This window comes from Vipera ursinii (assembly GCF_947247035.1).
Source record: "Vipera ursinii genome assembly, chromosome: 4".
Classification (NCBI taxonomy): Eukaryota; Metazoa; Chordata; class Lepidosauria; order Squamata; family Viperidae; genus Vipera; species Vipera ursinii.
The window spans coordinates 84,953,518-84,976,551 of record NC_139514.1 but is presented as its reverse complement, the minus strand read 5'-3'; the positions used below and the strand labels follow the sequence as shown (position 1 = coordinate 84,976,551).

At 39.5% G+C, this 23,034-nt stretch overlaps 3 protein-coding genes across 7 annotated transcripts; 1 reads left to right on the top strand and 2 right to left on the bottom strand.

Moving 5' to 3' along the window:
• Nucleotides 1-171: 171 nt before the first annotated feature.
• Nucleotides 172-8,921, bottom strand: MRPL30 (mitochondrial ribosomal protein L30). Its single transcript, XM_083362980.1, has 5 exons — nt 8,768-8,921; nt 8,247-8,324; nt 7,488-7,634; nt 1,355-1,428; nt 172-1,268 (listed from the first exon to the last, which is right to left on the bottom strand). Exons 1-5 carry the CDS (start codon nt 8,801-8,803, stop codon nt 1,130-1,132), a joined length of 474 nt encoding a protein of 157 aa, XP_083219106.1. The 5' UTR covers nt 8,804-8,921; the 3' UTR covers nt 172-1,129.
• Nucleotides 8,922-8,970: 49 nt separating this feature from the next.
• MITD1 (microtubule interacting and trafficking domain containing 1) lies at nt 8,971-17,592 on the top strand. 4 transcript variants are annotated; one of them, XM_083362973.1, is made up of 7 exons: nt 8,971-9,372; nt 13,130-13,231; nt 13,318-13,454; nt 13,536-13,622; nt 14,863-14,978; nt 17,269-17,329; nt 17,403-17,592. In XM_083362973.1, exons 1-7 carry the CDS (start codon nt 9,252-9,254, stop codon nt 17,496-17,498), a joined length of 720 nt encoding a protein of 239 aa, XP_083219099.1. In that variant the 5' UTR covers nt 8,971-9,251; the 3' UTR covers nt 17,499-17,592. The 4 variants fall into 4 exon arrangements, with proteins under 4 accessions (XP_083219099.1, XP_083219097.1, XP_083219100.1 ...); XM_083362972.1 differs by having other exon boundaries at nt 8,980-9,048; nt 9,128-9,372; nt 17,269-17,592; XM_083362971.1 differs by having other exon boundaries at nt 17,269-17,592.
• Nucleotides 12,375-22,648, bottom strand: LIPT1 (lipoyltransferase 1). 2 transcript variants are annotated; one of them, XM_083362969.1, is made up of 3 exons: nt 22,265-22,648; nt 19,562-20,965; nt 12,375-13,129 (listed from the first exon to the last, which is right to left on the bottom strand). In XM_083362969.1, exon 2 carries the CDS (start codon nt 20,712-20,714, stop codon nt 19,596-19,598), a length of 1,119 nt encoding a protein of 372 aa, XP_083219095.1. In that variant the 5' UTR covers nt 20,715-20,965; nt 22,265-22,648; the 3' UTR covers nt 12,375-13,129; nt 19,562-19,595. The 2 variants fall into 2 exon arrangements, with proteins under 2 accessions (XP_083219095.1, XP_083219096.1); XM_083362970.1 differs by having other exon boundaries at nt 22,332-22,648.
• Between the last annotated feature and the right edge of the window lie 386 nt (nt 22,649-23,034).

Genomic DNA, 23,034 nt, shown 5'->3' with positions numbered 1-23,034 from the left:
GGGACATGATAGCAGTCTTCCAATATCTCAGGGGCTGCCACAAAGAGGAGGGAGTCAAGCTATTCTCCAAGGCACCTGAAGGCAGGACAAGAAGCAACGGATGGAAACTAGCCAAAGAGAGAAGCTAGAACTAAGGAAATTTTTTCTGACAGTTAGAAAAATTAATCAGTGGAACTACCTGCCTCCAGAAGCGGTGAATGCTCCAACACTGGAAATTTTTAAGAAGAGACTGACAGCCATTTGTCTGAAATGGTGTGGGGTTTCCTGCCTGAGCAGGGGGTTGGCCTGGATGACCTCCAGGGTCCCTTCCAACTTTTTGTTGTTGTTGTTATTATTATTCACAGAAATTCAATTTTTATTGCTAGTTGCAGCCTTCTGTAAACTGTGTGGATACCAAAATATATCTCAAATGCTGTTGAAGTATATTTGCTATTATTTATACTGTCACATTTACAACAGCCAAACTGTCAGGACCCACCCCAAACCACGTCTTAGGAAGACAAAACTCTTGGAGCCAATTCTAGTCCAAAAAGAAATCTTTACTATGACATGCTTGGCTGTGGGAATACAAGACAGGATCTAATATTGATCTACAAATTGAAACCTTATAAAGAGTTCCCTGTTCAACCCCCCTTCCCTAACCCCATTTGGTCAGCCCCCCATCATTTACCTCGTCTCATCCCTTTCGTGGGAAAAGGAACTTTGGATTTTATGGTTATTGCTCTTCCTTCAAAAGGAGACACAAGCCAGATGCCTCCTATCCTAACCCCCCCTTTTGTTCCCCCAGTTCAAAAGACTTCTCTGAATCTTTGAAATGCCTAAGGCAGGCTGAATCCACATTTGTTCCTTCCTCCTCGGGAGATGGCAGAATCCATGGAATAATGTTTTAAACATACATTTATGAATATGATATAAATGGATTCTGACACAGTTTAAGTAGAAATTATGCCCAAATACCAGATAAATGTTTTTATCTTCTTAGTAAGAATGCTATTTAATTTTATGACAAAGCAGTTAAGTCTAGAGAAATTGTTCTAAATGAACATACATATTATACCCACAATGGCAATTACAGTAATGCAATTCTCAACTTAATATTACATTTATTATAGAAAACATTAATACATTATTATGAAGAATCAGATGTGTTCTTTTCCACTTCTTTTAGGTGGCGACAAACTATCAGTTCACCTGTGACCTTGTTAAGATAGGTATCAGGTATTTCATCTTCAGTTGGTATTCCATAAGGCAGTTTTAATGGTTTTATTCTATAGTCAAAAAGAGAAGGAACAACAACCTATTAGCGTCTTTACACGAAAGCAATTTTAAAATATTGTTGAGAAGAATTACCAACCTTATTAGGTGTTTAATGACTTTCAGTTTTGCATTCACGGAAGGGATGTTTTTAAGCACCACTGGATCAAATCTCTGTAGGTGATACAAAGCCCATCAGACATGCGTCACAGAAGTGAATTTGTGAGAACAGCTATTGTAATAAACTTTGATTAAATTTTAATAAACATTAAATCACTGCAGACACTAACATTAAGCAACATTAAAACAAATGTATCTTAAATTGATTTTGTTAGTTTAGTATTAAAGGTAGTTTTCCTTTAGAGGCCACAATTGGGATTAACAACTAAGGGAAATGGTTGCTAACCAAAACTGGGATTGTGATTATGATCTCACTTCATACTTCGTTTTACAGACCTGCAATGGTTGTAAATGCAAGGACTAGTTATAAAGTTACTTTTTCATCACGAACATAATTTGAATAATCATTACTACACAAGGCAGTCATTAAACAAAAACTGCCTGTAAAGCATTTTTTTAGCATTTAAGGACTTAACTATAAACATAATTGCTTAAAGATGCAGACTCCTTAAGCATTCTTGATTTCTATACTAATTCAGCAGTGGAGAACATGTGAAGAGGGGAATTTTTCTGATATTAGCTGCCGTGTCAGGTCTCACCATCCTATCTGCCACTGCGCAACCCCCAGGTGTCTGCTCCCAATCTCATGTAGTCCTCAGAAGCAAAATACTGTCCTCTTACAATCCATTCCTTAACTGTTTTATATGCTAGAGAAGTGCGTCTCAATTATAGTACACATCCCACTGAAGAGAAGGCTAAGCAAGAACTTAATTTTTTCTTTAAAGATGATCATAAGATAATGCCTGAAAAATGAATGCCCCCACAGATTTGGTCTTATTTATTATTAAATCTGTATGTCACACAACTCTTTGCTTTGATTGTGATATGACCAGGCTCCTAAAGACAAGAGGAATGAAAACCTATGTTATGCCTATCATTTGTAATCATTGTGGCACAAGTATAAAGCTTCTTTTCAGAAATCACCTGTACAGAATACTTTTTGTTCACTCTCTTCCCCCATCTGTTTTAATCTTTTAAGAACAAAAGCATTTCAATTCTACTTAGTGTCATGTTACACTTAATTCAGTAACCAGGCAGCAACTTCTTTTTTAAACTTGTGGAGACTGACTTGGTAGCATACGTAGTTTAAGAAAATACATTTCCAACATGCCATTACTGCATTTTTTTATTGAAAGGTTTTATTAAAAGTTACAATATTATCCCCCTCCCAACACCCCCCAACACCCCCTCCCCCAGTTCCCAAAGCTGATTACAGGGTTACAAATATATAATAATCATAATCTAACTAACATTAATCAACTATATAAAAAACCAAATACATAATACACTTTAACCCGCCTTTAACATAATTAAAGGTAAAGGTTCCCCCGCACATGCGTGCTAGTCGTTTCCGACTCTAGGGGCCGGTGCTCATCTCCGTTTCAAAGCCGAAGAGCCAGCGCTTGTCCGAGGACGTCTCCGTGGTCATGTGGCCGGCATGACTAGACGCCAAAGGCGCACGGAACGCTGTTACCTTCCCACCGTAGCGGTCCCTATTTTTCTACTTGCATTTTTATGTGCTTTCGAACTGCTAGGTTGGCAGTTAACATAATTACCAACACTCTAAAATACCCAACTTCTAGAAAAAATGGAACTTTTTAGTCCCATATTTTTTCTGAATATAATCTATCCATCTTCTCCAAACCGAAATGTATCTCTCTTGTGAATGATCTTTCAAGTAAGCAGAAATCTTAGCCATTTCTGCTAAGTTTGACACTTTAAGCGTCCACACCTCTATAGTAGGCAGACAATCCTTCTTCCAATATTGCCCTACCAGTAACCTCGCAGCTGTTATCAAATTCACCATCAAATTAATTTCTTTAGTGTCACAGTCTGTAATAACACCCAATAAAAATAAATAATTTTAATCCAAAAAGCTTTTATATTTCTACAAGTCCACAAATTCCCATCGTCCAGTACGCTCACACAGAGAAGGCCTCCTCAGGGTACCGTCAGCTAGGCAATGTCGGCTGGCGACCCCCAGGGGGAGGGCCTTCTCTGTGGGAGCGCCAACCCTATGGAATCAGCTCCCCCCTGAGCTTCGGATAGCCCAAAACCTCCAATCCTTTCGCCGCGGCCTCAAAACACACCTGTTCCACCAGGCTGACCTAGACTGACAGGCATTTTAATTAATTTATATTTAGTATTTTTATTTCATTTTTAAATTCTCTAATTTTTTATTGCACTGATGTTCTCAATTTCATTTTATCTTGATTTATGTACTTATTATATGTTTTGTTGTTAGCCGCCCTGAGTCCTTCGGGAGATAGGGCGGGATATAAATCCCATCAATAAATAAATAAATAAATAAAATATGAAAATAGGTAGCATCCAAACTACCACATCTCCAACATTTGGGCTGTAAATTAGAATACATACAAGACAGCTTTTTAGGATCCAAATGCCATCTATAAAACATTTTATAAAAATTTTCTCTTAAGTTTTGAGCTTGAGTAAATTTTACATTTCTAACCCAAATTACCTCCCACACATCCAATGGAATCAGTTCTTGAATATTTTGAACCCACTTTACCACGCAATCTTTCAGCAATTCCATTTCCGAATCCAATTCTATTAAAGCATTACAAATTCTCTTTATATGCGCTTGAGTTTGATCTTTGATCTGTTTTACCAAATTTTCATCCATCAGCGTCAAATCAAGCTTCTGGTCTAACTTCCATCTAACTTGCAATTGACTATACTGAAACCAAGACTGTACAATATTTTCTTGTTTTAACTCGGCTAGTGACCTTAATTGCCAGTCACTCCCTTCCAATCTAAGTAATTGCTTATAAGAAATCATATCCAAATTCACACCCATAGATACCCCCTCTATTGCGTGTCCAGGAATCCCCCAAATTGGTATTTTATAATTTAACTTATAATAATACTTTTCCCAAACACGCAATAAAGCACTTCTTAAAATGTGAGATTTAAAGGCCTTATCAACTTTATCATAAATCAAATATGCATGCCACCCATATAATAAATATAAAGTATACTTTTATTGGTTAAATTAAGCCAATCACTAACCAGTGTTAAAACCACTGCATCATAATATAATTTCAAATTAGGCACTTTAAGTCTTCCTCTTTCCTGAGCGTCTTGTAAAATCTTAAATTTAACTCTCGGGTTTTTCCCCACCCAGATAAATTTATTAATACCCTTCTGCCATTCATCCAAATTAGCATCTTTTTTCAAAAACAAAAAGAGAAACTTTGGTAAAACATTCATTTTAACAGCTGCAATTTTTCCCAACAAAGATAATCGTAATTTTTTCCAATTATTTAAATCCTTTTGTACTTTTGACCATAACATCTCATAATTATTCTTATATAATTTCACATTAAAAGCTGTAATATATACCCCCAAATATTTAACCTTTTTCACAATTTCATAACTTGTCAATTTTACTAACATATCCTTCTCATTCATAGTCATATTTTTAGATAAAATTTTAGTCTTATTATTCACCTTAAAGCCCGAAACTTTCCCATATTGTATTATAATTTCCATCAAATCTACAACCAATATGCCATTACTGCATTTTAAACACCCTGAAGATATTGCCAGTTCTAACACTGAGATCAAAATGCTTCCATGAAAGGAAAAGTAAAGATCTGGTTGTGCAAGGACATCTTAAAACCTGAAATAGTAGGACGCATCAAACCCCCTCTTTCTGCTCCTAAATTAAAAGCAATAACCTTGATGTTCTTTTCTTTTATTATTTCTATCAATAGCTATTTCTTATTGCAGATTGCCAGATCCAAGCAACAAAATTCAGACTACTGGATGGCACTACAGAATTAATTTGTCCTCTAATGGCATCTGATCATTGTATACCATATCTGGTAGCCCTAGAGCACAGGTCGGCAACTTGCGGCTCCCAGCCGCCCGGTGCGCGCGCACCTCTTCCAACGGGCAGTGGTGCGCGCGCACCTCTCCAAATGGAGAGTGGCACCGCCCGTTTGGAGAGGTGCACGCGCACCTCCCCGAATGGGCGGAGGTGCGCGCGCACCTCCCGAAACCTTTGGAGAGGTGCGCGCGTACCTCCGCGCGAATGGGCAGCGGTGCCGCTCTTTGAGGAAGCTGCTGCGGCCCGTCTGCGAAGCTGCCGCTTTCGGCAGCTTCGCAGACGGGGCGCGGCAGCTTCCTCAAAGAGCGGCGCCCCTGCCCATTCCGAGAGGTGCGCGCGCACCTCTCCGAACGACCGGAGGTGCGCGCGTACCTCCACGCGAATGGGCAGCGGTGCCGCTCTTTGAGGAAGCTGCCGCGGCCCGTCTGTGAAGCTGCCGAAAGCGGCAGCTTAGCAGACGGGCCGCGGCAGCTTCCTCAAAGAGCGGCGCCCCTGCCCATTCCGAGAGGTGCGCACGCACCTCTCCGAACGACCGGAGTTGCGCGCGCACCTCCCCAAACCTTTGGGGAGGTGCGCGCGTACCTCCGCGCGAACGGGCAGCGGTGCCGCTCTTTGAGGAAGCTGCCGCTTTCCTTGAGCCGTCTCTTGCGGCTCCCAGCCGCTTTCGGCAGCTTCCTCAAAGAGCGGCGCCGCTGCCTGTTCGAGCGGAGGTACGCGCGCACCTCCCCAAAGGTTTGGGGAGGTGCGCGCGCAACTCCGGTCGTTCGGAGAGGTGCGCGCGCACCTCTCGGAATGGGCAGGGGCGCCGCTCTTTGAGGAAGCTGCCGCGGCCCGTCTGCTAAGCTGCCGCTTTCGGCAGCTTCACAGACGGGCCACGGCAGCTTCCTCAAAGAGCGGCACCGCTGCCCATTCGCGCGGAGGTACGCGCGCACCTCCGGTCGTTCGGAGAGGTGCGCGCGCACCTCTCGGAATGGGCAGGGGCGCCGCTCTTTGAGGGAGCTGCCACGGCCCGTCTGCAAAGCTGCCGAAAGCGGCAGCTTTGCAGACGGGCCGTCGCCGTCGGGCAACCGGGAACCGGTTCCATCTCATTTTTTAAAAAATGGCAGCCGCGTGCGTCCGCGCATGCGCAAAAAACCTTTTTGCGCATGCGCGTGCATGGACACACGCACGCGGCTCCCTCTTTTTTAAATTTGTGATGGAACCGGTTCCCAGTGGCTCTTTTTCTTTTTTAGGTTGCCGACCCCTGCCCTAGAGGTACCAATGGTACTGTATTCTATGTTCAACATGTTTCATTCTGAGAAATGACACTTAAGAGAGAAGCACTTGTCTCTAGAGATTGTTTAGGATACATTTATTTTCTGCTGTGAAAGAGAGAAATGGTAGGCAGAAATCCTCACAGCAACCATCTGGCAAGGACATAATGTTGTGATTGGTAGGATGTAAATCAACCCCAATTAATAATGCTATTTGCAGATGGATCTAATCTTAGTATAATTTACACTGTTCTTTCCAAACTGCTACCTGGGATGAAAATCACTTAGCCTGATGACAAAGTGTGCCTTGAACACCTCAAAATAACAATTTACTTAGAAATAGCCAATGTTGAGCACAGTAGGTGCTAACATGTAATTAGGGCCTGGAAGCTATGCAAAGTTGGATTTAGTTAATACTTGGAGGAAAAACTGATGATGTTATCTAGTTTGGTAATGAAACATCTGCAGGAAAACAAACAAGTTCAGAGTGCACCAAGGACTCCATAGAGTCAACTCTGAGTAACAAATATTCTTTTCTATTAAAGCTACAAGAAGTTAGGACTTTAGGCTACACTGCAAAGTAAAAAAAAATCAGAATTAGAAGATTATTTCCATGCTGTTGCCAAGTAAACACTGTGACTGTTTGGAGTCAACAGTCAATTGCAAATCAAGATTCTTTTCCTTTTGATACCTACTTCTGCCTTACAATGAAAATGAACTCAAATGTTTAGTCACTGTTATAACCTGTTTTGATGTGGAGCTGTTCCAGCTATAAATTATTTTACTAGGTGGCTAAATATTTCAAAATCCAGTCATAGACAACTATTTTCACCAAATTATTAACTCTACAACTTCTGAATAAACAATCCATACAACAGAAATTTATGACGGAGTATTAGAGTTGGGGGGAAAAAATCTCTGAATACCACAAATTAGATACATACTTTTGTTAATCCAAGCTCTTCAAGCAATTCTTTCTCCCAATAAGGACGTCTTCTTCCACTTCTGATCCTGGTGATAAGATGTAGTTTATGAGGCTCTTCCGGATTACCACCATATTTTTCATGATCACCAGGTCGTGGTTGAAATACCTAAAAAAGGTTAAACTCTCATTAACCAATACAATAAGTAAAATTAGTTATTAATGAGTTCTGGGCTTATCTTCACATTTCTCTAATCATGACACGAAGATGCCCAAATAATCATTTTTAACAGATTACCATCTAGCTATTGCCCTCATTTCATTCCAGATATCAAAGAGTCAGTTTAAAGTTGTCTTTAGCTTTCTATATTTAAAGTTGGAGTTTCATTCCTTTTCTATCACAATTTACTGGCAAGTAATTGGATTACATGTGGTTGAAGAGACTACAGCAAAAGTGATTGAGTAATAGTCATTTTTTTGAATTCTCTATCAGTTACCTCTGCAGAAGAAAAAGCTACAGAGGAGGTGGTATTAATTATCAAGAAACTAGGTGAAATAAAATAATGGCTAAGTATGGATTCTACAGCCCTTGTAAGGTACATCAGAAACAAACCAAGTTAAACTCAGACCTTCATAATTCAATTTTAAAACTACAAAGGTGAATTCACATTATTTTCACAAGAGATTCTATGTAGTAAAGAACATTTTGACTGTTTTCATTTGTAATTTCATTTTAATTTGTAATTGTAATGTTTAATTATTGTTTTAATCCAAGGCTTACTGATTCTGGAATTCGAGACTTTGTAAATTTCTGCCTAATCCATATTCTCCAAGGGATTGGTTCCCTTTTTGTCAGATTCTGCAGTATAAGAAACAAAAGAGAGAACAGAGCTTAATACATAAGTCAAATATATCACGGTTTCAAATAAATCAATGACAAAATGCGTGTGCACATATATTAACTCTAAGAAGCTATCATGTTATATTGCCGTAAAACCAAAAGCATCAGAGGTTCACAGGAAGCAAATGATATACCAGTCTGATATCTAAATCAGCTAATTGGAAAATATAGTTTACCATTAAAAAGTACACGAACGCCTGCTAATATCCAAGGCATCAATTTCCCCCAGAATTGGGGCCTCTAATTAAGAACACATTTAAGATCTAAGGTATGCTTTATTCAGTTCCAGCAAGATCGTTCAGCAACATAAAAGGATTTCTGCAACCTGATGTAATATTCTTCCTGATAAAACACCTATGTGAAATTTACAGAAATCTTTTATTCATTCCCAGAATTCTCACCGGCCAAGCGGATACATAACACCTCCACGCTGCCATCTTACGCAGCCGATTCGCCTTCTCGCGAAAAGAGATGTGTAAAGTCTCCTCCTCCGCAACCACGAGAAGAGAAGAGCCGGCGACTTAGCTTTAGGCCAGGGGTAGGCAACCTCGGCTCTTTTATGACTCATGGACTTCAACTCCCAGAATTCCTGAGTGAAGTCCATGAGTCATAAAAGAGCCGAGGTTGCCTACTCCTGCTTTAGGCCTTTCTAAGCTCTTACTTTCCGTTTCTTAGAAACCACGTGAGCAGAAAAGGGCCGGGCAACTCCGCCTGCTTTCTATTTTGCTTTATGGATTACATGGACTTCTTTGCTTTTGCAGATTTTCCGCGTTGTGCTCGGGCCATTGCATTTGGGGCAGCAGCGACAGCAGCGGCAGAGGAGATCGCGGTCCTCCGCGGAGGAAAGTCTCGTGACTTGTGCCGGGCATCGCTGGCTGATTTGATATGGAGGATTCGGCGGCGGTCGTGCTAAAGCGGGCGCTGGAACTGGATTTGGCTTCGCGTTTTCAGGAGTCGCTGATTTGCTACCAGGAAGGGATCGACCTCCTTCTTAGTGTGCTGAAAGGTGAGTGTTTCGTCTTCCCATCCAAGAACAAGGAGATGCGCTGGCTTGTGCGGTGCCACATTTCTGACTCAGTAAGTCGAAAAAAGAATTTTGTTTGCCTTGAGCATGCCCAGAGATGGATTGCATATGAACGCGGTAATCCTAATTATAAGGCATCTTTATCACTGAAGGGAGAAGACCTGCATTTGATCTGTTCCCCTTGCCTAGTATTTAAAAAAAATATGGAGGATTTAATGCAAAAGGTGTGCTTTCACCACCTGTAGAACTGGGCTTGATAAAAATATTTTTGCCCTGTATTTGTTTAGGAACCTCTAATTCTATAGATGGTCCACTCCCTGCACCCCGTTTAATCATTCTGATTGTAAATTTGCAATATGCTTATGCTGGGATTGATCCCTTTCCTGATTCTGGCTTCACTAGAAATAATATTCTCTTCAATGTGTTATCATTTTAATATCCCCCTAGTCACAGCTATGTCTGCTTCCATAGTTGTAAATCTTGTAAAATATAATGGGAAATACCTGAAGCATAATCATTAATTCAAATAAACTCAGATGGTGTAATTTTTAAGCAGAAATTAATGTATGGTGTTCCCTGTGTCCCCATTCTGGCTCTACTGAATTTTAATAGCTACTTGAAACCATTGGGAAAGGTTTCAAACTGATTGCAAGTTAAGGAAAAGTTTCAGAGATGGAAGGTTTTTCTGTAAAGTACTTCTAGATTCTGATTTCAGACTATTATTTCATCTCTGACATAATAGCTACAAAATTCTGTCAACCATGGAGGATACATCAATTGCATCCTTTCCTAGAAGAAAATTACCAGTGGTAATTGGGATCAGGAACTGTTGCTAAGTGATACCATTGTAAGGAACACCATCGTGTAATTGTGCTTATCTGTGATAAAAATTCCAACACTTCCAGTTACTGTCATTAGACAAACTCTGTATGGTCTTAGCATCTTGTTTCCTCACTGACTTTGCTTGTTGGAAGCCAGTAGTGAAGATTTCAAATGCTGATGGGATGCTGTGATATTGTAATTATGAGCTGGTTACCAAATGTCTGAATTGCAATCACAAGACCATGGGGATGCTACACTGGCTGCAATTAAAATGACCTGTCATAGATCCCCCTCATTCAATGCTGTTGTAACTTTGAATAGTAGCTGAAGAATTGGACATTAAGCTAGGACTACCTGTATTGCATTGAAAATGCCATGGGTTCTTTGGCTATTGCAGCGAATATCTCAGTCTATGATTTCCCTTCCCTCTTCTCATGTCAGATCATCTTCAAAAATTTGCATTAAGTTTCCATTGAATCCTACACCCTTCCCAATGCGGTCTTTAAATGAAGCATAGGGCGCTCCAGGAGCGGCCTAGTGCAGGACTTGTCCTGGGTCTCCCAAACTCTCCCCTACTCCCTGAGGTATCCCATGCTTCATTTTCTAACCTTCAGAGTCCCTGCGGCACTCGAACCTGCTTCCTATACCACTGGGGCCCACACCCTCCTTACTCAGTGTCAGCCATCACACACATACCTTTCAAAGAGGTTTCGAGCTCAAGTTAGGGAAGTAAAGTAAGCTGCTCCATTGCTGGGCTGTGTGGTGCAATTCCAGAAGCAGCTGCCATTTTCTGAGTGGCTGCAATTCAATACAGCCGCTTGGAAAATAGAGGCTGCTTCTGCAATCATAGTGCGTGGCCCAGCAACGGGATGGCATGCTATCCTTTCCTGAGCTCTGCAGTGTTCCACGACACTGTGGGACACTGTGGAGTTTGAGTTAGGGAAGAAAAGCAAGGTGCTTTGTTGATGGGCTGTGCGGTGCAACTCCAAGCAGCCATAATTAAATGCCACAAAGATTCCTTCCGAGAACATAAATCCCTCTGAAGTACCGTATTTTTCGGACCATAAGATGCACCTGACCATAAGACGCACCCAGTTTTTAGAGCAGGCAAACAAGAAAAAAAAATCTGAACCAAATAGTACCTGTATACTAAAACAGGGCTTTTCAACCTTTTCATCCATTGTACCACTTTTAGTACAAGGCAATGTCCGAGTACCACCAGTCACCCAGCAAGTTGTCAAAAACTTGACCCCCCACCAAAAAAGGGAAAAAAAATGATAAAGTACAGGTAGTCCTTGACTTGCAATGATTCACTTAGTGACTGTTCAAAGTTACGACGGCACTGAAAAAAGTGACATGACCATTTTTCACACTTACGACTGTTGCAGCATCCCCAGGGTCATGTGATTTACATTTGGATGCTTGGCAATCGATTCATATTTATGATGGTCACATTGTTCCAGGGTAATGTGATCGCCTTTTGCAACCTTCTGACAAGCAAAGTTAGTGGGGAAACCAGATTCACCTAACAATCATGTTACTAATTTAATTTCTCTCTCTCCTTCTCTTTCTCTCCCTCTCTCCCCCTCCCTTTCTTTCTCTCTCCTCTCTCTCTCCCTTTCTCTCCATCTCCCTTTCTCTCCCTATTTTTCTTTCCCTCTATCTCTCCCTTTCTCTCTGTCCCTCTATTTCCCTCCCTCTTTCTTTTTCCTCTCTCTCTTTCTCTCTCTCTTTCTTCCTCTCCCTCTCTTTTCCTCTCCCTCTATTTCTCTCCCTTTCTTTCTCCTCTCTCTCTTCCTCTTCCTCCCTATTTCTTTCTCCTCTCTCCCTCTTTCTCTCTCTCTCTTTTTCTCTCTCTCCCTACCTCTCCCATTGTCCCTTCCTTCCTTCCTTCCTTCCTTCCTTCCTTCCTTCCTTCCTTCCTTCCTTCCTTCCTTCCTTCCCTCTTTGTCCTTCCCTCTCTGCATTAGAGCAGTACCTGCGGAGGTGGCCCTGCGGCCCGGCTTTCTCTTGCAGAAAGCAAGCTGAAACGGAGTGGGGGAGATTGCCAGAAATGCGAATCAGCCGATCTCGCGCTCCTGCAAACTCCCTCGCTCGGTTTCAGCTTCCCTTGCTACAAGAGAAAGCAGGCTGAAACGAGGGAGATTGCAGCAGCACGAGATCAGCCAATTTGCATTCCTGGCAATCTTCCTCACTCCGTTTCAGCCTCCTTTCTCTTGGAGCAAGGGAAGCTGAAACCGAGCGAGGCAGATTGCAGGAGCGTGAGATCGGCGTTTCTCAGCATGTGCCGATTCGTGCTCCACTTGCAGAGGTTGGGGCTGGCCATACGGATCACCTTCGGACCATAAGACGCACCCTCGTTTTCCCCCCACTTTTGGGGGAAAAAAGTGCATCTTATGGTCCGAAAAATACGGTATACTAATCACAATATTTTCTTAATAAGATCTCAAAGCACATTCATATTCCTTACTTGTGACGATTCATTTAACCCATTGTTAAATGGTCATATGTTGACGACCACTGTAAAGTTTCAGTGGCCTTGGAAACAGTGACTGTACTTGCACTTGTGGTGACCATCACATCACATGATTGCAAATCAGGCACTTGATTACCAGCTTGCATTTACAGCCAATTGCAGCTTATTGTAACTTCTTGTTCTTGCAATTTGCAACTTTTTTTGCCAATGGACATGCCCATTGAGGAAGCTAGATTCGCTTGATGACCCCTGTAAATATTTGTTGTAGAATCATGTCCCACTCAGCGTATGACTACAGTGATTTTACATTGGAAATTCTGGCCCCTACTGTGGTCGTAACTCAAGGACTACCTGTTCTTTCAACTGCCCAGAAAAAGTGGCATGGGCACTTTTAGGTATCCTTTTTCCATTTTTCATTTCTTTCATGCCTTCTGTTTCCAGCTACAAAAGATGAGAAGAAAAAGGCTTACTACAGAAACAAAATATCAGAATACATGAACAGAGCGGAAAAAATTAAAACATATGTTATGAAGGAAAAAGAAGGTATAAAGTTATAATAGAAGATCTTTTTAATTTAGCCCATAACTGTAATGAAGTGGGATGCTTAGTGAGTTTGCTCTTGTGCTTAGATGGGAAATGCCACAAACAAATAAAAATTGAAGAGAATAGCAAAGGATTCAGCTATGAAAAATTGTTCCAAGAGTATCTAAATGAAACCGTTACAGAGGTTTGGGTTGAGGATCCTTACATTCGCCAAGCCCATCAGGTGAGATAGCACTGCTGCAATTTGATCAAGACATTTTGCCCTTTTCCATCTGAAAAATTAATCTTATTTAATTTTCTATAGTTGTACAACTTCTTAAGATTCTGTGAAATGCTTGTTAAAGGACCATGCAAAATGAAAACTATATACCTTCTTACCTCTCATGAAGAAGTAAGTATCTATGACTGTAATCATATTACAAAATTTAGTAAGAATTCTTATATTTAGGATTGCATGAATGTCCTTTTACTCAGCTGAATGGAAGTATTATTGTGATCACCATGAGTAGAATACAGAAAAGAATTTTCATTCTGTAAATAACATTTTATTTCTATCACATTTTGGGTCAGAAAAGCAATTGATGGAAAAATCAATTTGCGGGTGAAAAAGACTGCTATCACTTGCATTAAAATTAAATACTTTTTGTATTAATGGGACTTAGTTTTGCTTTGGGTAAGAATAGTTTTTAAAAAAGCTAAATGTAGGTATGTTTTACAGTAAGATAATATCAATTTTAAGTTGATAATTAGGAAAAAATGGAAGATATTGAATCAAATTATTGTTTTTGGCTCAGTGTTTCATATGTTTATTGTAATAGTTCCTCAATGTTTCTTTCCAATATCTACAGGAAATGTCAGGAATTTTATTAAGTACCTTTTGCATATACTTTTATTCCCTACTGCTGAGATACAGTTTTATTACCATTTCTAATATATTTTGTATTAGGTAAAGGTAAAGGTTCCCCCGCACATGCGTGCTAGTCGTTTCTGACTCTAGGGGCTGGTACTCATCTCCGTTTCAAAGCCGAAGAGCCAGCGCTTGTCCGAGGATGTCTCCGTGGTCATGTGGCCAGCATGACTAGACGCCAAAGGCGCGTGGAACGCTGTTACCTTCCCACCGTAGTGGTCCCTATTTTTCTACTTGCATTTGGACGTGCTTTCGAACTGCTAGGTTGGCAGAAGCTGGGACGAGTAACAGGCGCTCACTCTGTTACGTGGCACTCGGGATTTGATCCGCCAAACTGTCAACCTTCTGATCGACAAGCTCAGCATGTTAACCCACTGAGCCACCGCGTCCCTTGGATATTTTGTATTAGTGCTTTACAAATTATTTACTCTGAAAATCTGTGTTGTATAATAGGAGATGTCAGAATCACAGTGAAGAAATCTTCCTCTGGCTTTTCTGAAGCCTACTGTTTCTATGTTTTTATGTATGGTTTCTGTGTCATGGAATCAGGGTTTTCTTACAAGTTAACATTTACACAGAAAAATAATTCATACAGGTTTCTCTTCATTAGATAAAGTGTAGGTTTGGGTTGAAAACATAATGTTAAGGTGGCCAAATTAAAAATAGTAATGAATTAATGTTTCCGATTGTCTATTCAAGTTTAAATTATAAAATATCTTAACAGGGTTATGGAAAGAGTCAACAGATGAGTTCCTTAGAAGAAATACAACAGTCTCTAAGGGATTTTGGCATTACACTGGATATATCATACTCTTCTTCAATACATGATCGAGAAATTAGGTTGGTGATATGTAAAATTACTGTATAGTAAAAATATATTGTACTAAATTTTAATATTGTACTTTCTAAAATATGGATAGACAGTAGATGTCTATAGGCCTCAGGGTATTCAGAAACATTTCCACAATTTCTTATTGTTAATTGAAAGAATCTAAACAAAACATAATGAGCTTAAAAACAAAGCATAAATCCTCAACTTCAGCTTTATTTACAAGAATGTCCCAATCCATTTTGAAATAATGGGGCACCCTGGTTAGCTGGGGGTTGACAGGTTAAAACTGCAGAAGTTTGTTTTCTTGTATGTAATAGGATTTCAGCTACAAAAACAATACTGTATCTTTTTGCTACCATCTACTGACTAGGCAAAGTTTTGCAGTCCTCATCTGTTGGCCCTAACCATGTATTTTGTAAATGTAGATGCCTTTCGTGGGCAGTAATTCTGTGAGAGCACACATAACATGCTCACAAAATTCCAAAAGACTTTACAGACTTAAAATGTTTGCTGCTCTTTATTAACAAATTTGTGTTTGTGTGTGTCTAATACATGATTACTGTATTAAAGGTTGTCAGATCTATTAAAAGAAAGACAGATTGAAAGTGATACCGTAGTTTCTAGCGTATAAGACGACTTTTTAACCCATGAAAATCTTCTCAAAAGTCAGGGGTCTTCTTATACACCGGGTGCTGAAACTTTAGGGACAGGGTTGGCTGGAAAACCTGGAGCGGATCTTCCATTTAGTCTGCGCAGGGAAAGCGGGACCAAAGTAGAAGCTGCAGTCTGTGATTTTTTACAGGCTGGGGTCTGGGCTTCTTTCCTTCTAAAGTTGAAGAGCAGCTGTAGGCAGGTGGGGAATGCAAGAGCAACTTGAAAGGCAGGTGGGGAATACCAGAGCAGCTGCTTAGCTCTAAGGACACATTTGACTCAGGAACTGGGTGGGCTGGCTGGAAAACCTGGAGCGGATCTCCCATTTGGTCTTTTTTTAAAAATCCCATTTATATCCCGCCCTTCTCCAAAGACTCAGGGCGGCTTACAATTTAAAGCACAAATCAATGTGCTTAGCAATAGCCTTCATTCTATGTATATGCCTGCTTATTAGAGCTTTCCCCCCCCCACAAGCAGCATTATTAAAAAGTCAGCTTATTGCCCCCAACAGTCTGGGTCCTCATTTTACCTACCTCGGAAGGATGGAAGGCTGACTCAACCTTGAGCCTGGTGGGATGAGAACCTGCACTAATTGCAGGCAGCTTGTGTTACTTAAGGCTCTGCGCAGGGAAAGCTTTAGAGTGAATTAGGAAAAGTGAAAAAGTGAATTAGGAAAATAGGAAACGGTTGCTGGAATTGGGTATGTGTAGTTTAACGAAGAGAAGGGTGAGGGGTGACATGATAGCAGTGATCCAATATCTCAGGGGCTGCCACAAAGAAGAGGGAGTCAAGCTATTCTCCAAAGCACCTGAAAGCAGGAGAAGAAGTAATGGATGGAAACTAGTCAAGGAGAGAAGCAACCTAGAACTAAGGAGAAACTTCCTGACAGTTAGAACAATTAACCAGTGGAACAACCTGCCTCCAGAAGTGGTGAATGCTCCAACACTGGAAGTTTTTAAGAAGAGACTGGACAGCCATTTGTCTGAAATGGTATAGGGTTTCCTGCCTTAGCAGGGGGTTGGACTAGATGACCTCCAAGGTCCCTTCCTCCTCCTCCTCCTCCTCCTCCTCCTCCTCCTCCTCCTTCTTCTTCTTCTTCAATCCACTTGCACTGTTTTATGTTTACATGTTTGATGGTAAACAGCCTTATGTTTATAAGTGACAGTTTTCCTACTAAGTACCTGCATGTCATAAGCATTTGAATTAAAATTACCATATTAAAATCAAATCTGATGTTTTTTAATTTTTATTTGGTGTGCGTTGGAAGAGGGGTAGTCTTATACAGCGAGTATAGCCCAAACCCTTTAATTTAACAGGAAATGTAGGGGTCGTCTTATACGCCGGAAAATACGGTAAGTTATCAGGATACTGCTTTAATAAAATTTGGCAATCAGTTTTCATGGGGAAAAATATTTTTCTCTCAATATATATTTATATGCCTGTGAGAAAAATAGCTGTGCCTAGGAATAGGCCAGATTTCCAAACTGAAATCTAATGTTATGTCTATTAATTTAAAAAAGCAATTAAAATATCTTTTAAATACACATATTTTTCCTGAACTATCAGATATAATTATCTGCAAACATACTCTTGCTATGTTTATATTTTTGAATATTATGCTTCTGTATTCTTGTATTTTAAACACAGATTCAACAACGGATGGATGTTTAAAATCGGAAGAGGCCTTGATTATTTTAAAAAACCACAGGTAAGGGATTTTGTTTTTGTTTTTTTTAACAGAGCTCCTGAATTTTTTGCTAAGAAAAAAAATCTTTTTACAGGGTCGTTTTTGCCTTGGATATTGTGATTTTGATTTGAGACCTTGTCATGAAACTACTGTGGACATCTTTCACAATAAGTACACAAAGAAAATATGATTCTTCTGACACCACTCATTTTCTAGATAAAAATCCTTGTAAGATATATGTTTAATGTGCTTTTCTATAAAATAAATTTTTGTTTAAATAAAAAGATATGTTTATCTCAAGATCCTTAAAAGAGGCTTCAATAGTTAAATTCTGTTTAAATGAAAAACAATATTTTTATCTCAACTGACAGGTAAAAAAATACTGAAAGAATTATTAAATTAAAACAACACTACTGAATATATTTTAAAATTGCAGTGACTGGAATCAGTACATCGAATAAATAGCCGAAATGAACTTAGAAACAGATGCAAGTTCATTCAAGTTATGACAGCACTGAACTAATGATTTCCTCATAGTTTAGTAGTTGCTATTTGGGCACTTGATGCCCCGCTTGGGATTATGTTGTCTCAGGGAACTGTGGTCATGTGATTGTGATTTCCAATGTTTCTTGCCAATTTTCCACAAACAAAGTCAGAGGGAAAGCTGGCTGGAAGTTATGGTCATGTGAGCTATTTGTTTAATGATCCCCATTTAATGGCAGCCCTGCAAAACTGCTGTCCCACTTTATGACTGCATCACTTAGCAATAACAATTCCAGTAAATTGTTATCATAAGCCAAGGACTTTCTCTACTTTTGAATTTAGCAGTCTAAAAGCAGAACTAGCTACAATCTCTTAAAGTTATACCAAGCTATTATATATAGAAAAAAAGGTACCTGCCAGATACTTTGAATATTAGAGGGTGCTGAATGGAGAGGAGTTTGGACAGTTACACAGCAATTACTTAGCTCAAATAGCATGCTAATGTACTTTCAACAATAGAGTCCACCTTTTTTTTTGGCAAGCTCCTACAAAAACCATGCCACTATCATACACACATCCAGTGCTTTTTTTGTAAAAGAAAAAGGTGCCAGAACTCACACAGGTCATACAACCTGCCTTGCCTACCCTACAAGGTTCCATCCAAAAAAGGTGCCGGAACTCCATTCTGGGGTTCTCTGAGAAAAAAAGCCCTGCACATATCTATCCAGTCAGCATGGATGAAAATTACACCGTGGCCAGTCAGCTGAGCCATGTATTCCTCTAATCTTTCAAAATATTGTACATGCTTGCAATTTAAAGCTCATATTCCACCTATGGGTTCTTTAAAGAATCTTTCTAGTCTTGATGTACCATTCCTAAGACCTGCTTTGAAACATGCCCATTCTTGTAATTAGTGTTTTTTTCTCTTCAGAAACTACCCCAGTTTTTACTCCAATAAAATTATTATACAATATTGATAATTCTGGAATCAGATAAATGATCAAATCTGAACATCTGATCCAGTATGTCAGGGAAATTTGCATTTCTTGAAATCTTGCCCTTTTGAATGTTGGGTACACGGTTTTTTTATAATATTGTATATTTAAATTTATAATTTGTATACCTTTTAGTTTTTTAATTTTTATGTCAATAAATTTGGATTAATCAAAAGAATATAAAACTTTTGAAATAAAGGCGTTTTTTTTTTTTAAAAAAAAGTACTTTTCAGCCCAATACAGATCTTCTGTTCTTACTAGAATGGTGAAGTAAGAACTGGTGAAAAGTAATTTAAAGGAAAAGAAGCCATATAACCTTTCATAAGGTTGCTAACATGTTATTAGATTTATTTGCCACCTATTTCACCTTGAGGCAATTCTTATCCAGCACAAAAGACATCTTTTAAATTTTGCTGATTATAACAGGAGTAATGTTTCAACATCAGTCGAAATGTGGCATAAGTTGGGTGTTTGGACCAGTAATATATTGAATTTGAAAACGGTTATTAGTTTTAGCTTTCCATCTACAGTGTATTATTATTATAATTGCATTCTTGGTTGCAACTCTATTGTAAGTTACTTCAAGTTCCATTAAACTCAGTGGAGTTCACATTTGAGAAGACTGCAGTATCAATTAACTATCTCCCTTTAAAAAAAGAACTTTATATTCAAGTGTTATTTTTGTTCAGTAGCTATTATGTAACATTAAATCTGTTTACATTCACTGAACTCTTCTAAAATCATATATGACAATTTGAATTAACAAATTACTAACTTGATATCCAAGAATCCATCTCATCACATAAAAGTTACATTAAAGTTACAATCTTCTCACATAAGATATGCAATTTGCTGTGTAATGTAGAATCTGCCCAAGTTCTCAGCAAAGCAGTTGCTATGGCAGTGCTTTCATTTGGGCAAAACCTGTTGCCAATCAGGCTCTTCCCGAGTTCCACACACACATCCAGTGGCAGCCAGTTCTGAGGCACATCTATCTGGCAAGTTTCAATGTTACCATTCTTTATATCCATATTTATCTGAATTTCAACATTGGATTCCTTGTGTCCTATATTAAAGGATGTGCTGATTTTGAACTTTGGTGTTTTTCCATATAGCCAATTCCAAGCTTTTAATTCTATGGCTTTATTGTTAATTCCAGGGAATTCTGTTTCATCAGCTGGATTTATGACATGGGTATGGTTTTCAGCATGATGATGTGAAGCATATTCTCCAGCAATGGCTTCCATAAGCATTTCACAAGTTAATGTGGGATCTTCTTCACAGAGATTTCTCACTAATGCAGGCACACTTGGTGTGGCATTACTTTCGATTCCACTGTTAGGAGTCTTTAACACAGATGTTAGAACCAATTTATCAGTATTGCACAGTAACGTGCAGTGGTGATAAGCAGCTGTTCTTCCTAATTTCGCAGCAGTTCCTGAAATTTTAAAGATTTTATTTAACAAGAGATCATATCTCTCAGTAGCCTGAACATCTAGTTGGGGTCGCAGGGACTTCAAAGCTTTAACAACTAGTTTTAAATTTTCAATTCTTTCATATTTTTTTCTGTCAGTGAAGAAGGTCAGATTAATGTTGCCTGTGTCATGGTAAACTGCACCTCCTCCACTTCTTCTTCGAGCAAGCCTTACCCCTTTCTGCCTCATTACTCCAAGGTTACATTCTTGCCAGGGATTCTGATGCCGACCAATCACTACAGCAGAAGAATTTCTCCAGAGGAGAAGAATATGTCTGTTTTCTAAATCCATATTATCATGGATCCAATCCTCTAATGCTAAATTCTGGTAAACATCCTGAGACACAGACTGTAGGATAAGCCCTCTTTCCTTTGTACTTTTGAAGCCAGCAGCTGGAACTTTGAGGACATAATATAATGGGAAGCATTTCTTCCATGGGAACTGGATTATCATGTTTTGAGGAAATAAAATAATCAAGCATCAAAAGCAATGGAAGCTTTGGCGCTATTCAGACTCTTTCAAACTATTGGCGCTATTCAGACTCAAACCATTGGGTTCAGTGTGATGAGCTTTTTTCAGAAGCAATGAAATCAGTTTTAGATTTTTTTAATAAAATATTGCTCCTTTTTGGAGCAACTTTTGGTATTGCTCCTTTAAATCAGTGAATTTGCAAGATGCTTCTTGTTCAGTCTATTGCCGATAATCTATTGGGAAAAAAATATTTATTTATTGAAGTTATATCTGACATGTCTCAGTACATACACAAATACCTTCCCGCATCCTCTGTAGGATTAAAATGTTAAAACATCTACAACAGGATGAACAACGAAAATAAATAAATCATAACACAAATGGCTAATATCTGGTATAACAATAAAAAAATTAGGAAAAGTCAAACAGTAAATAACACAATAATCACTGAAACATTATAAAAAGCTCAGTTTTTAGTTTATTTATTTATTTATTTATTTATTTTTATTACATTTATATACCGCCCTTTCCCGGAGGACTCAGGGTGGTTTAAAGGGTAATTAAAAACCAAAAATACAAAAGTTAAAAACCATGTTTAAAAAAGATTAAATTTATCCCTGTATAAATAAAACCCCAGTTTATTGTTTTATTTATATTTTTATGGCCACACATCTAAAAAGACAAGTCTGAAAGGCTCACAAATTTGTGAAAATAAAGACTAAAATCTGATGCCTCATTTATCTTCCAATAAACCTTAAGAACTTTCTGAAACTCACCCCAGGTGGGGGCTAACCTGATTTCCACAGGAAGATCATTCCCCAACACTGGCATTTTCCGCTAAGAAGCAGTGCCTTCCAGCTTCAGATCTCGCCTTTCAAAACTGAGAACCCAAGGAGTTTTTCTTTAATATATCAGGGCTCATACTGGCTGAAAAGGCAGTCCTGATGTGTACAAATTAATACCTTGAAAGTACTAACGCAGCCACTATAGGGATGATACAGCAAGCTATGGGTCTATTTCCTGAGGTTACGGTTCATCACTCAAATCTGGAGATAATCATGTCTGCCAAACTACTAAAGGTGCTAACAAGGTGTACTCAGAAATACCCCAGGATGTTCTGGAGGTACAAATAGGTCATGATACGTCGAGATATGCTGCTACCTAATGAATTATTAAGGACAACCCGAATAGAAAATGTTGCTTCTCTGCCACGCTCCATTTCCCCCGACCCCCGTCCCATAATCCAGTCTGTATGAAAAGACTCGGCAAAGATAATGGGCGCTGTAGATCAAATACGTCTGACGGACAGCTACGGGGGGAAAGTCTGCTTCGAAGAAGCCGAAAGGCAGGAATAAGTTGATTGCAACAGTAGTTTGCTGTTTTTACTTGGCGAACTATCTTATACAGACATCTAAAAACGCTTTTTTTCCCCATATAGAGGACTGCTGCGCAAGGGCACGACAGAGTAGTGCAGGTTAGGCAGCAGAAAAAGCAGGGCTGTAGACCTACGAAACTATAAAGAATATACTTGCCTGCTGCAAAGTTCCTCAGACATTCCCATTGTTTTTCGGACAGCAGAAGGGCAAACGAAATATTTACCAGCTTCTCTAACGGGTCTTTTAATCTATTGCAGTGCCGGAACTTTGGGCCTCGTTGAAACCGCGCGCGAGATTCGAGAGCCAAGAGGGCTGGCTTCAGCTCAGAAAAGGAGGATACACGTATTTTCACATAGAGACGAAGTTATAGAGCAGCGTTTCCCAACCTTAGGAACTTGAAGATGCGTGGACTTCAACTCCCAGAATTCCCCAGCCAGCATAGCTGGCTGGGGAATTCTGGGAGTTGAAGTCCACGCATCTTCTAGTTCCTAAGGTTGGGAAACGCTGTTATAGAGAGCCGCTTATCCCATTGTTTGGAGTCAAAACATCCCGTTTGCTTAAGACTCTGTCCCATTCTTGTTTGACAGAAGGGAGAACGAATCCTGCAAAGGGATTGCTGCGGAGAGAAGAGTTACTGATTTAGAGCTAACATTTTTTTTTGTTCGAAACAACAGCTTTTTAAAGATCAATCTCGAAGCAAAAAACGGAGGACAGCATACAATAATTCCTATCCTTTGCAAACTGAAAAGGGGGGTGTGTGTAGATTGACGGGCTACGTAGTAATTTGCAAAGCTATAGCAGATTTCTGTCGTTTTTACCGGTAATCCATTGTTCCAGGATATTAACTCGGAAGTCGATGAGTAGTGTAGCGTTAGCCTTATATTTTTCTCAGTGCTTTAAAAAAGCACTTCCGTGTTTGGAGTTGC

Excerpts from the sequence above, each read along its gene's own strand:
- MRPL30 (XM_083362980.1), bottom strand. The coding sequence starts at position 8,803 with ATGGCAGCGTGGAGGTGTTATGTATCCGCTTGGCCG. Across the intron at positions 7,635-8,246 it reads AGTCTCGAATTCCAGAATCA|GTATTTCAACCACGACCTGG; the intron begins GTAAGCCTTGGA and ends AACCTTTTTTAG. Across the intron at positions 1,269-1,354 it reads GTCATTAAACACCTAATAAG|AATAAAACCATTAAAACTGC; the intron begins GTTGGTAATTCT and ends TTTTGACTATAG.
- MITD1 (XM_083362971.1), top strand. The coding sequence starts at position 9,252 with ATGGAGGATTCGGCGGCGGTCGTGCTAAAGCGGGCGCTGGAACTGGAT. Across the intron at positions 13,232-13,317 it reads TGTTATGAAGGAAAAAGAAG|ATGGGAAATGCCACAAACAA; the intron begins GTATAAAGTTAT and ends TCTTGTGCTTAG. Across the intron at positions 13,623-14,862 it reads TTCTTACCTCTCATGAAGAA|GGTTATGGAAAGAGTCAACA; the intron begins GTAAGTATCTAT and ends ATATCTTAACAG.
- LIPT1 (XM_083362969.1), bottom strand. The coding sequence starts at position 20,714 with ATGATAATCCAGTTCCCATGGAAGAAATGCTTCCCATTATATTATGTC.